The sequence below is a fragment of the Tasmannia lanceolata genome, unplaced genomic scaffold (genome assembly GCF_043159265.1).
Source record: "Tasmannia lanceolata isolate RefF3 unplaced genomic scaffold, GAP_Taslan_0.1 ptg000008l, whole genome shotgun sequence".
Taxonomy (NCBI): Eukaryota; Viridiplantae; Streptophyta; class Magnoliopsida; order Canellales; family Winteraceae; genus Tasmannia; species Tasmannia lanceolata.
In genome coordinates this window covers 56,828,893-56,842,615 of record NW_027518685.1, presented here as the reverse complement: position 1 = coordinate 56,842,615, position 13,723 = coordinate 56,828,893, and the positions used below count along the sequence as shown (strand labels likewise).

General features: G+C 37.4%; 1 protein-coding gene across 1 annotated transcript; it reads left to right on the top strand.

The window, feature by feature from the left end:
* Positions 1–352: 352 nt before the first annotated feature.
* On the top strand, positions 353–1,053 carry LOC143883077 (putative mitochondrial protein AtMg00860). Its single transcript, XM_077386440.1, has 2 exons — positions 353–604; positions 724–1,053. The coding sequence occupies exons 1-2, from the start codon at positions 353–355 to the stop codon at positions 1,051–1,053; spliced, it is 582 nt and encodes a 193-aa protein (XP_077242555.1).
* The last annotated feature ends 12,670 nt before the right edge of the window (positions 1,054–13,723 follow it).

The window sequence follows — 13,723 nt, the reverse complement described above, 5'->3', positions numbered from 1 at the left end:
GTAAAGAGCCTGCAAAAATTTACGCTCTAGTGGCAAAAGAGGATTATGTCCTCTAGAATGAGGCCGTTATTGAAATTCCTCTTGAGGTGAAAACGTTAATGAAAGACTATGAGGAATTATTTCATAAGGAACTACTAGATGAACTACCTCCTATGCGAGACATTCAGCATGCCATTGATCTAGTTCATAGATCCTCTTTGCCGAACTTGCCCTACTATCGCATGAACCCAAAGAACATGCCGAGTTAAAGAGGTAAGTAGATGAACTTTTAAGCAAAGGCTTGATTCGAGAAAGTCTGAGTCCATGTGCGGTACCCGCATTGCTTACGCCAAAGAAGGATGGAAGTTGGCGCATGTGTGTTGATAGTCGATCCATAAAAAAGATCACTGTCAAGTATCGATTTACAATTCCAATGCTTGATGATATGCTTGACATGATGGCTAGCTCTGCTATCTTTTCAAAGATAGATCTAAAAAGCGGGTATCACCAAATTATAGTTCGAGCTGGTGATAAGTGGAAGACCGCCTTTAAGACAATGGATGATTTATATGAATGGTTAGTTATGCCTTTTGGCTTAACAAATGCACCAAGAACATTCATGAGAGTAATGACACAAGTGCTTAGACCATTCATTGGCAAGTTTTTGGTTGTTTAATTTGATGATATTTTAATTTATAGTAAAACCAAAATTGCCCACTTGCACATCTTCGACAAGAATTTCAGACACTCAGGAGAGAGAAACTTTACACAAACCTGAAGAAATGCACGCTCTTCAACAATCCAGCTATATTTCTTTGGTTTGTTGTCTCGGTTGAGCGTGTGGAAGTTGATCCTGAGAAGGTAAGAGCTATTGTTGAGTGGCCAGAACCCACTAATATTCATGAGGTTCGAAGCTTCCATGGATGGGCAACATTTTATCGGAGGTCCATTAAAGGGTTTAGTTCCAATATGGATCCCGTGACAGATTGCATAAAAAAAGGGGAGTTCAAGTGGACCAAGAGTGCCACGAAAGCATGTAAAGAAGTTAAGAAGCTCATGACTGAGGCCCCATAATTGCGTCTACTTGACTTTTCTAAGGTATTTGAGGTTGCATGTGATGCATCTAGTGTCAGAATTGGTGATGTTCTAAGTCAAGAGGGACACCCAGTTGCCTATTTTAGTGAAAAACTTAATGAGGCTAGGCAAAAGTATACCACTTACGAGAAAGAATTTTATGCACTGGTCTAGGCTTTGCGCCATTGGAGACACTAACTGCCAAGGTTTTAAATTTCGACCGAAATCTGAAATTTCGGGTTTCCAAAACCGAAATTGGGTAAACTTGAAACGTTACAAAATTACGACCGAAATTTCGAAATTTCGGGCCAAAATTTAAGGAATATCACCAAAAAATCTGGGTTTTATTCATTATTTAATATTATCCCAAAATTTCGGTCGAAATTTCATGGATTTTGCCGAAATTTAGTAGGGGATAAAATATTACGTCATTTGATTTCGAGAGATTTCATCCGAAATTTCGGCTTCGGTGAGGACCGAAACGCACTACGAAACCAAAATTTAAAACCATGCTATCTGCTACCAAAAGAGTTTGAGTTATACTCCGACCATCAAGCACTCAGATATCTTAATTCGCAAAATAAATTGAAACCAATACATGCGAGATGGGTAGAGTATCTGCAATAGTACACTTTTGTCCTCAAACATCGTCTAGGTGTTGAGAATACAGTTGCAGATGCCCCTAGTCGTGTCACTTCTCATGACTTCTAAGGCCTTTCAGAAGATCAATGTCTCATGTGAATTTCAAGCGTGGATTCATGTTAAGAACTTATTGAATTCCATGAGTGTAGAAGTCATTGGGTTTGACAAGATAAAAGATGAATATGTCAAATGCCCAGACTTTGGGGTTGTGCATGCTAGCTTGAACGATGGACATTCCGATTCACGTTATGATTATTTAATGAGGGATGGTTATTTGTTCAAGGGAACTAAGTTGTGTCTGCCTCGTACCTCCTTACGAGATTTTTTGATATGAGAATTACATGCTAGAGGAACTGCACGACACTTTGGTCGAGATAAGACCATATCATTGGTTGAAGATATGTTCTATTGGCTTGGATTAAAGAGAGATGTCGCTAGGATTGTTAGCCATTATCGAACTTGTCAGACAACCAAGATGCATAAACAGAACACGGGATTGTATACTCCATTGCCAGTACTATATGCCCCATGGGAGAATGTGAGTATAGATTTTGTTTTAGGTCTTCCGAGAACCCAAAGAGGACATGATTCTATATTTGTAGTGGTAGATAGGTTCTCGAAGATGGCTCATTTTATCCATTGTTCTAAAACATCTGATGCTTCTGCTATTGCTCGGATATTTTTTCTGAGGTTGTGAAACACAATGGTCTCCCAAAAACAATTATGTCTGATTGTGATGTTAAGTTTACCAGTCATTTCTGGAGATCTTTGTGGAACATGATGGGAACCGAGTAAGTTCTCTACTGCATATCATCTCCAAACAGATGGTCAAACAGAGGTCATTAATAGGAGTCTAGGAAACCTCCTTAGGTGTCTTATTGGTGATCATATTTCTAGTTGGGATAGAGTCCTTCCCCAAGCTGAGTTTGCATACAATAGTTCTATGAACTGTAGCACATGCCTTTTCCCTTTTCAGATTATCACAGGCTATACCCCTAGGAAGCCAGTAGATCTTATTCTTGCTGTAGTTAGTGTCAGTTCTAGAGCTTCTGAGTCTGTCGAGTCTTTTGAACAGTATACTCGAGACTTATATGCAGAAATAAGAAGAAAGATAATAATTACTAATGAATCTTACAAATCTTAAGCAGATGTACATCGAAGGCTACAAGAATTCAAAGAAGGTGATATAGTAATGGTAAGAATTAGGCCTGAACGTTATGGTAAACGTATAGTTAGCAAACTACACACTCGTGGCGCAGGACCTTTTAACATAATTAAAAAGATTAGTGCTAATGCCTATGTTTTAGATTTACCACCTGACATGGGAATTAGTAATACTTTTAATGTTGAAAATCTTTCACCATATAATGAACCCTTTTATGCATTTGATAACCCCAAATATGCTTAATCTCCACCCATCCCGGTACTACCTTCTTCTACCCCACCATCACCTGAGAAAAGAAAAGTAGTAGAAGACATCTTGGAGGAGAAGATTGTCTCCAATCACACTGGAGGAATTAGGAAGTTCTTAGTCAGATGGTGATGACGACCAAATAGCGACGATTCTTAGATTACAGTTGACGAGCTTCAGGAGCTTGATCCAGATATGTTAGAGCAGTACGAGCAGATTAATTAACCAGAGGTGAATTTTTCCACGCCGGTGAGAAATGATGGGAACATAAAAAAATGGGCGTGGATTCAAGGTTTACAAGCGCAAACGTGGACGAGACTGAAGGCGTAGACTCTAGCATGGGCCACACACATGGGAGTCTTTTTTTATTATTTACTTTCTATTTTCGTGATTTTATTTGTAACCTACTTTTTAGGCATTAAATCGCATCTGTTTGGCGTGTTTTTTGTATTATTAGAAAGGTTTTTCAATTACATATCTAATGAGCCCAAAATCGCACGATTTGGATGTGTTTTGAGCAAGTTATGAGTGTTTTTAGAAAGTGATATAAGTCCATTACGGAATTACTATTTTTGGTAAGTTTTTAACTTTATTTAGTTTACTTTGGATTAGATGAAAGGTTGAGATTAGTTGCTTAGGTTTTAAGTTATCTTCTAGGATATCTTTTCTTATAAATACATCTTATAAAAGCAATGTAAGGGACATTTTGAATATTTAATAAAATTGACTTTTGCTTAAAGCCAGAAATTTGGACTTTCTTCTTCTCTCTTCTTCTTATGGTTTGGAACCATCTTCTCTCATCTCCTCTCACCTATTCTCTTCTATTTCTTCAATCAAATCAGAACAAACAAGTTTAGTAAATCAGATTTTCTATTTTCTTTTTTCTTGAATCCGAAAACTACAAAAACCCAAAATCCATGGATCTCCCTTGTTCTTAAAGATCTTATTTTGAGATTTTGAGGGATTGTTTTAGTGATTAAACCTCACATAAATTTCACAAGAATCTCAACTTTCCAACCTTTTTTAACCCTATTACAAGTTCTTACCGTTTTCAAGCCCGGAAACCCTTTTTAAAGAACCATAGCCTAAATCTACCATCAAATCAGAACCTAAACCCTAGAATTACCTTTCTTTTACCTACCTAAACCCTTACCTAAGATATTGACAGCAGCTTCCTTCAATTTTCAGATTTGCAAAAATTACAAAAATCCCTACGGCCTAAATCTGGACTGTTTTGACCCAACTCCTACTGCTGGACAATTTTCAGATTTGCAAAAATTACAAAAATCCCTAGGTCTTCCGAGAACCCTAGGTTAGTTGTTAAGTGTTCTTTTAGTTTTCCGTGTAAGCCCTAAACTGTCCTAAAGTCTTAATCTCATTAGGAGTGTAGGATTTTCCCTAAATTAGGTATTGTCCTGCACCACAATCCCATTTCTAGACTAACAAGATCATTAAGACCCGCCATCCAAATTGCAATTTAGCTATGCAGTCATGTTCGATCTATAACGTCCACAGTGGGAAGCAAATGCGAGAAGCGAGGGGCTAAAAAAGAAAATGCGGGAAGCGAAAAGCAGTACGGAAACCATGGGGAAATTTTTTTTTTTTAAAAAGTGTGGGTAGAAGTGGACATGAAGCATGTGATAAGCCTCATTGGAAGTGAACAAGAAGCGTATACAAAGGGATATGGTTAAAGTTGGTTAGGAAGGATGGGTTAATGTAGATTGAGATGACAAGTAGTTAACGAGGACTCTACGGCTAATTAGAAGTACACGTTTGAGGAACTTTAAAAGCTTGATAATTTAGTCACTAATGGGGGACCATCCTTTGTCATATTCAAGAATAATTTGGTAGGCTAGAGGGGTCCATCATGAGCGTTAAGATGTCCTTTTTTCTTTTAGCCATGAGGTTCTAATTGAGGATTTTAAGTGACTTTAAGTTAATAGGCGCAGTAGTCTTTTTCCATCTAAATCACTTAAGTTTAAGGGTGTTTTAAATGGGTCCCAGATGTGCATTACAACCATGGTTTTAAATTTCCCCAAATTTCCCTCGAACTGACTGAAATGTTTACGTTTTCATCCAGACCGAAACGAAATGTCAATGAATTCATTCTGCATCATTATGTCTCCGAAATTTCGACTGAAATTCGACCGAAATGGTCAGAACGACAAAAAAATGGAAAGATGATATGATTTGCATTTCATTTCATTTCATTAATAATATAGAGAATGATACTTGGAGAGGATATCGATCATTGTACCTTCTTATACTCATTACATTGTACTTCTTTATTGACTTTATAGTTCCAGACATGTGTGACAATGCATGTCACTAGGTGGTCAATGTGATTAAGCCATTATGGATTGCTTTCTTGCTTCTGTGACTCTAAGTATGTATTTGTGCTTATTCTAGCATTTCCCAAAGTTTTATCTTAAAATTTTATCATTTGCACATGTTTCCATAAGTTTCAGTGATTTTACAAGATTTCCACTAAAACCGAAATGGTTATGTTTCTGTGCCGTTCGAAACCAAAACCGAAATTTAAAACCTTGATTACAACTTTTACAAAAGGGAAGATACTTTTTCATGGGTTATTACTTAAATAGCTATTAATTTTATTTAGGAGACTTGACTTTCACAACTCCAAGTTCCAATAGGAGTAAAGCCTAAATCTAATAGGATTCTTTTTTTCTTTTTCTTTTTTATAAATATTATTATACTCCTAGAAACTCTATGATGGATTCATAGAAGGCAGATTCATTGGGGGACTATCAGCTATCTTCATATTTAATCTTTTTCTTGCATTGGAGCTCCCCAAAGGTATGGTTCTTGAATCTAATCCCCATGTTTTCATTCTCTTCCTTCAAACCTAGCATTTGGGCTTTCACCCTTCTTGGATCTTTTCAAGAATATGTTTTCTAAAACCTAATAGCTCTACCTCTGATCTTTTTTCATTAGTTTTTTTTTTTTTTTGAATGGTTTCTTTCTTTAGTTTCTTGGCCTCCCTGTACAAGATCTCATGCATCAAATTGGTATCAGAGCATCTCCTTTGAATTTTCCCACATCCAATTGGTATAACCGCATCTTGCTTTAGTTTTCCTGCATCACTCACTTATACATAATAAGTTTTTGAAAAAGAAATAAGTTAAATTGAGACTTTGATGAGTTTGTTAAATTCTAAACACTGCTTTGGCACCACCAAGAGGAAGCATGCTATAAATGCGCTTCTGCTAAATTTGAGGGGAAAGAATTTAACTTTTAAAGCAAGCTTTCACCCAACTATAACTATGTTTAGAACTCATTCTTTCCAATTTCTCTATTGCTTCCCACTCGTGGTTGTATTTGAAGAGATGAGAATTATCCAAGAGTTAAGGTTGCATTCGGCAAACCTTCTGCAAAGGGTTTCTTTGGATTTTTCATTCAAAAGATCCAAAGAAATTTAAAAAAAAAGCTCATTCATTACTAATACAAAATATTCATTTTTTGGGTTTTTGGAGTCCTTAACTGCATTTATTTGGAGACATTAGTTGTCGCTTCGTAGAAGCAACAAAATAAGTTTCTAGAGATGTCTCCTCTCAAAAGCCTCTCATTTTTGCAAACATCTCTTGCTCCAACCATCTCTTGCGAGTGACATGTCATTGATGTCTGGTTGATCATCCGACAACTATCAGAATTAGGATGACCGTCGACGACGCCAATGACCACCAGAAAACCTCTTGTTTTATCTTCCTCTTTTTTCGAGGCGTGCACTGGCTCTTCACTTGCCGATGCCCTATCCCTTCGCCCTTACGCAGATAACCATCATGAAATCCCTTTTTGCTTGCCGATATCTCTCTATTCACCCCTTTCCTTTGAAATCAATGATATGGACTTGACAAAAAAGATCAAACTGCGGAATCCAAGATCTTGAGATCTTGACCTTAAGAGTCTCTCTTTGAATATGATTTCAGTGAAAGTAAGATGGATTGAAGAACAAAAATCAAGAGATAGAGAAGGGGAAAGGGGCACTCTTGTTTCTCAAGGAAATTGGCGGCGACTGGCATAGCGTGGAGGGCAAAGGAGGAACGGGCTACGATTAGGACAAGAGCGGGAGTAAATCAGATGATATAGAATAGGAGAGAGTAAGAGGTACAGAGGTCTCAGGGTTCTTCACCCCTTTTGTTTTAGGAAGATGTTCTCATCTGAATCCGCTCGTAACACCCATTTCGGGTTTACTTTGGATTTTATCTTTGCACTTTCTTCCTTTCAAGGCGGCTTTCTTCCTTTCTCCCCTCCAGCTTCTTCTTTCTGCCCTTCTACCTCTTCATCCTCCTCTACTAAGACCTAATAAGAGAACATGTTGATTGTAAAGACTTTGTTTTCTTCTCTCTTATGTTCTTCTATGGGCAAATCCAAAACATACCAACGGCTCGTGTAGAACTGATTTTATCTGACAATCCAAGGTGCAAGCTCCAACCTTTTTGTCTGACCCAACGGTAATCGGCATGGGGTTCCACCTTTTTCCTCAAAGAAGGGTGGGGTTCAACTTTTGATCACATTTATTTGTTCTTATCAATCATGGGTTTGTGCATTTAAAGATTAAACAAAAAAAGGAGATTTTGTTAGGGCTCACTTTAGGTTTCTGGGATGCCGTTAACATATTTGCATTTTGAGTCAAGTAATGGCTGCTGATGGTTTGTTAAGCAAATAAATTCTATGCATACAAGACTCATTTCCTAGTTCTATGTTTTAAGTTAATAGCGGATGTGAAATAAACAAGAGCGGGCGGGGTGGGGGTGAATTGATTTTAACACTAAATTAGGCCTTTTGCAAATTTAATTAGTGACCCTAATTTGAATTTTCTTTTCTAGATTAGATTTTTGGTTAGATCAAGTAAGATTAGAAACAAATGAAATACCAAACCAAATGACAATAATGAAAGTGCAAGAAGAGGAAAGAACACACCGATATATAGTGGTTCGGGCAAAGCCCTACTCCACTCTTCTTAAGATCGTCCTTAAGGTTTTCCACTATGCGAGACCTCCACGATGCCCGGCTCTGAGGCGATTACACTTCCAAGGGATATTAAATAAGGATGCCCTTACACCTTTACACCGACTCTCCTTCTTCGCCGAGTTCTAAGCGATTGCTCTCTAGGGTATTACAATAGGATGCCCTAGCCACCTTTACAAGAATAGAAGAGAAATAGCTTGGCTTCTTCTTGAAAGCTTGATGCTCTTTGTAGTCCCTTGATTGCTCTTCAATAGTGGTTGCAAGTGAAAGCTGTAAATCCCAACTCAATAGATTTGCAAGTGAAAGGCAAGTTTGGGGAGAAAAACAAAATCCAAAGCTCAAATGGGTTGCAAGTTTTCTTGAAAACTTAAGGAAGTTTTTCAATTGTTCAAGAGAGAGGAGAATAATCCTCTTGATGTTATATATATAGCATTTTACAAAATATGACCGTTTGGGGGTGCTGATATCAAAAACCACAAATTAATTCAAATCCCAACGGCTATATTTTGGTCTGTTGCGAGGCTCTCGGAGTTCCGCGAACCATTCTCGGAGCTCCGAGAGAACGGCGAGAAGATGGAATTTTTCTACTGGACCATTTCTCGGAGTTCCGAGAAAATGGCCAGAAGCTACTGGACCATTTCTCGGAATTCCGAGCTCGGAGCTCCGAGAAAAATCTCGGAGTTCCGAGAAGCCTAAAAATCAGCAGATTTTTTGTGTTTTTATTGCTTGTTTGATTTTTGGCTTTTGGAACTCAAACCCTATGATAATTTTGGAATGTTTATGAGGGTCCCAACATGTTGGTCCACCACATAACCATTCACTAATCCATTTTAAGTTCTTAAGTGTGTTTGAAAAACTCTTTTAAAAACACTTTGCCTTGTCTTGAAAATCTAAAGAGAAAGGATGTACAATGATACCTATGTAACCTTCAATTTCTCTTTAGTCTTGGTCTTCAATTGATCTTCCATCTTTTGTATGCTTGCTTGAGAGATGATGTGAGCTCCACTTAGCTCCTTTGACTCTTGTGTTGGTACGTCTTCAAGCATGACCATGTAGTGTGTTGGTTTCTTCAATTGATCAATCATATCTTAAACACAACACTTCAAGGCAAATTGATTAGTATTCAATAACACAATCAATTATGTTCAGACTCATCAAAACAAGATAGGAGAGTAAACCCTTGGGCTTACAATCTCCCCCTTTTTAATGATGACAAACAAAATTGATTATGAGGTGTATGTGGAGTGACATAGTAGGCAAGTGAATGCTGGAACTCCCCCTCAATATATGCACACAGATAAATTATAACCATTAAAAGCATATGGTGCATATAGTCAATTGAATAGATAATTAATTTCAAACTTCTCCCCCTTTTGTCATCGACAGAAAGGGTGAACTACAATATACAACAATTTAGGAGTAAATGAAGATTGAGTTAGGTACTCCCCCTAAATCAATGCTTATAGTATAAAAATATTTAACCAAGTAATGCACATATACCTGTTCATGATCGAGATGTTGACATAAGTCAAATTGTTAGGTATTTTTAATTAAAGTGAAGGTACCTCTTCAACTTAGAGAACTAAGAAGGCTAAGAGTACTAATTGAGTGATTTTTAAGATTAATATTTGACATCTCATTCATGCAGATATTACCAAACAAAGATGATATATATAAATACTATATAGATAAGCTGGTGAAAGGCACAAAGTATTTATTTGGCAATTTCTTTAACTTGATCCGCACTCCAAATGTTTAAGACACTTCGGATATAACATATTCTATCATCACTAAGGGGTTTGTAAAGATATCCGCCAATTGATCCTCAGTATTGATATATTTTAAGCAAATGTCCCCTTTTTGTGAGTGATCTCTAATGAAGTGGTGCCTAATCTTAATATGTTTTGTTCTAGAGTGTTGTATGGGGTTCTTTGTCAAGCTTATAGCACTAGTATTGTCACATTGGATGAGAATATTTTCCATTTTAATTGCATAGTCCATCAATGTGCTTTTCATCCATAGGACTTGTGCACAGCAAGCTCCAGCTGCAACATATTCTGCTTCTATTGTGGACAGAGCTACTGAATTTTGTTTCTTGCTAAACCATGAAACAAGTGATTTTCCCAAGAATTGACAAGTCCCACTAGTGCTTTTCCTATCTACTCTACATCCAGCAAAGTCTGCATCTGAATATCCAATGAGAGTGAAGGCAGATGATCTTTCATACCATAGTCCCAGACTTTGGGTTCCTCTTAAGTACTTGAAGATCTTCTTGACTGCCGATAGGTGAGACTCTTTTGGATCCGATTGGAATCGAGCACAGAGACAGACAGTAAACATAATGTCTGGTCTGCTGGCTGTCAAATAGAGTAAGCTACCTATCATACCCCTATATATCTTTTGATCTATAGATTTGCCAAATTCATTATTGTCTAGCTTAGCAGTTGTACTCATGGGAATTCTTGATGTCTTACTGCTATCCATGCTATACTTCTTTAGTAACTCCTTTGTATATTTTTCTTGATTTATAAATATCCCATTTTGGTATTGTTTAATTTGGAGTCCTAAGAAGTAGGTTAACTCACCCATCATGCTCATTTCAAATTCATTTTTCATTAGAGTTGCAAATTCATCACACATTTTTTGATTAGTTGAGCCACAGATGGTGTCATCTACATAGATTTGTACAAGGAGGATATCTTGATTTTCTCTTTTGATAAATAAAGTTTTATCCATCTTTCCCATCTCAAATCATTTTTTCCACCAGGAAAGTGCAAAGCCTCTCATACCAAGCTCTAGGAGCTTGCTTTAATCCATATAAAGCTTTATCAAGCCTGAAGACATGATTTGGATGTTTGTAGTCCTCAAAACCTGGAGGTTGCTCAATATACACTTCCTCTTGGATATAGTCATTTAGGAAGGCACTTTTGACATCCATTTGATATAGTTTAAATCCTTTATGAGATGCATATGCCAAGAGTATCCTAATAGCTTCCATACGGGCAACAGGAGCAAATGTCTCATCATAGTCTATTCCTTCCTCCTGATTGTATCCTTGGGCTACAAGCCTAGCTTTATTTCTAGTGATAATTCCATTTTCATCCAATTTGTTTCTATACACCCATCTCGTGCCAATGACTGGATGATCACTAGGTCTAGGTACTAGCCTCCACACCTTGTTCCTTTCGAATTGACTTAACTCTTCTTGCATAGCCATCAACCAATATTCATCCTTTTCGGCTTCCTTGATGGACTTAGGCTCTAATTCGGATAGGAACGCCAAGTTATTGCTCACACTACGATAGTATGATCTAGTTCTTACCGGCGATGTGGCATCACCTAAGATTTGGGATTCAGGATGATCTACCAATATTCTCCTATCTCTAGGCAATGAGTCATCATCTACATTTTCTACTTCCTCACTAGGCAATGTATTACTTTTAGATGCATGGGAAGGAACATTTGTCTTAGGTAATAGATGTTCAATAGGTTCATCCTCATCATGTGGCATTTCTTGAGGTGTTGGCTCTCTCTCATCAAATGTCACATGCATGGATTCTTCTACAACTAGAGTTCTTCTATTAAATACTCTATATGTCTTGCTATGTGAAGAATACCCTAAGAATATGCCATCATCCGACTTCTTATCAAATTTGTGTAAATTATCTTTAATGTTCAAGATGAAGCATTTACAACCAAACACTCTAAAATAGCTTATATTTGGTTTCAAGTTTTTCCAAAGCTCATAAGGTGTTTTCTTAGAAATTGGCCTTATATATACCCTATTTATGATATAGCAAGCGGTGCTAACCGCCTTTGTCCAAAAGTATCTAGGGTGATCATTTTCATGTAATATAGTTCTAGCCATTTCTTGGAGGGTTCGGTTCTTTGTTTCTACAACCCCATTTTGTTGAGGTGTCCTAGGTGCCGAAAAATTGTGTTTGATGCTATGTTCATTACAGTAAGTGTCAAAATGCACATTTTCAAATTCCGTTCCATGGTCACTTCTAATGTAAGATATGGCAATACATTTTTCATTTTGTATTTGATTACACAATTTAAGGAAATTTTCATAGGTTTCATCTTTATGTGCTAAAAATATGACCCATGTAAATCGTGAGTAGTCATCCACGATGACAAACACGTACCTCTTTCCACCTAAGCTACTTGTCTTCATTAGTCCAAAAAGGTCCATATGAAGTAGTTGCAAGGGGTAGGTGGTTGAAATCGTATTTTTAGGGGCAAATGAGCTTTTTAATTGTTTTCTTAATTGACAAGTTCTACAAATGTGATCTTTGGTGTATTTGAACTTAGGCAATCCTCTAACAATTTCTTTTGAGGAGATGGTCGAAATGAGATCCATTCCGGCATGACCCAACCTCCTATGCCACAACCAAGAATCTTCACTAATGACATTAAGACAAGTCACATTTTGGAGTCTAAGATCATCTAGTCCAATAGTGTAAATGTTATTGTCTCTAGAACCTATGAATTTCACTTCTCCATCTATCTTATTTTTAACAATGCATTTGTCGGGGTTGAATTCTTGTCATCTCCAAAGGTAACATCTCCACCATCCTTGAGTGATAGGGATGCAAATTGAGTGAGGTCTCCGGTCATATGTCTAGAGCATCCACTATCAAGGTACTATGTGTTCTTCTTGTTATGGCTTTTAAGGCATACCTCTTGATTGTCGTTTGTTGAGACCATGAAGCAAATGTTTTTTGCAATCAAGCAATCTTCTCCATCGTTTTGTTCGCCTTCACTTTCAATTTCCTCATCCCATGTGGCGGTCATTCCTTTCTTGCCTTCTCTTCTCTTGAAACGGTTGTTTGAAGAAGGCTCATTGTTGAGTGGACATTCCGGGCGACTGTGTCCAAGCTTCTTGCATTCATAGCATCGGGGTTGGGACGATCCATCACCGAGCTCTTCTTTCTTCTTGAATGGAGGATTGGTCCTTCTATTTTTCATGCCTCCCATGTTCCTTTGCAAGAATTTGATCCTTCTTGTTAGGAGGGCAACTTCATCTTCCATGTCTTCCTTTGCATCTTCATTGTCACCTACATTACAAGCAAAAGCAACTCCTTTTTCTTTTTCAATTTTAGTTTCAATTTCGGGTGCTTTTATTTTGAAAATCATTTCATGGGTTATCAAGGACCCTATTAGTTCATCTAGGTTCAATGTATTCATGTCCTTGGTTTCGGTGATTGCGGAGGTTTTGGATTCCCATGACAAAGGTAGGAATCTAAGGATTTTGGTCACTAAATCTCTATTTGAAAATTGCTTTCCAAGTCCCCTTAATCCGTTTACAAGGTTCGTGAATCTAGTGTACATGTCGGCAATAGTTTCATCGGGTGTCATTTGAAAGAGTTCATATTGCCTAAATAAGTGATTCATTTTAGATTCTCTGACTTGGTTGGTTCCCTCATGGGTGACTTCTAAGGTGTCCCAAATTTCCTTAGCCGAATTCAAATTTGACACTCTATTGAATTCTCCGGGAGATAAAGCACAAATTAGGGAATTCATGGCTTTGGCGTTGTAGTTTGAGGCTTGTTGTTCGGCTTCGGTCCAATCATTTAGATTTCTAGTGGGTAATATATATTCATTATTAATTGCTCTCCACATTTG

Bases quoted from the DNA above. Each gene is read 5' to 3' on its own strand.
- LOC143883077 (XM_077386440.1), top strand. From the start codon at position 353: ATGTGTGTTGATAGTCGATCCATAAAAAAGATCACTGTCAAGTATCGA. The intron at 605-723 runs GTAATGACACAA...CAAGAATTTCAG, and splicing joins CACCAAGAACATTCATGAGA to ACACTCAGGAGAGAGAAACT.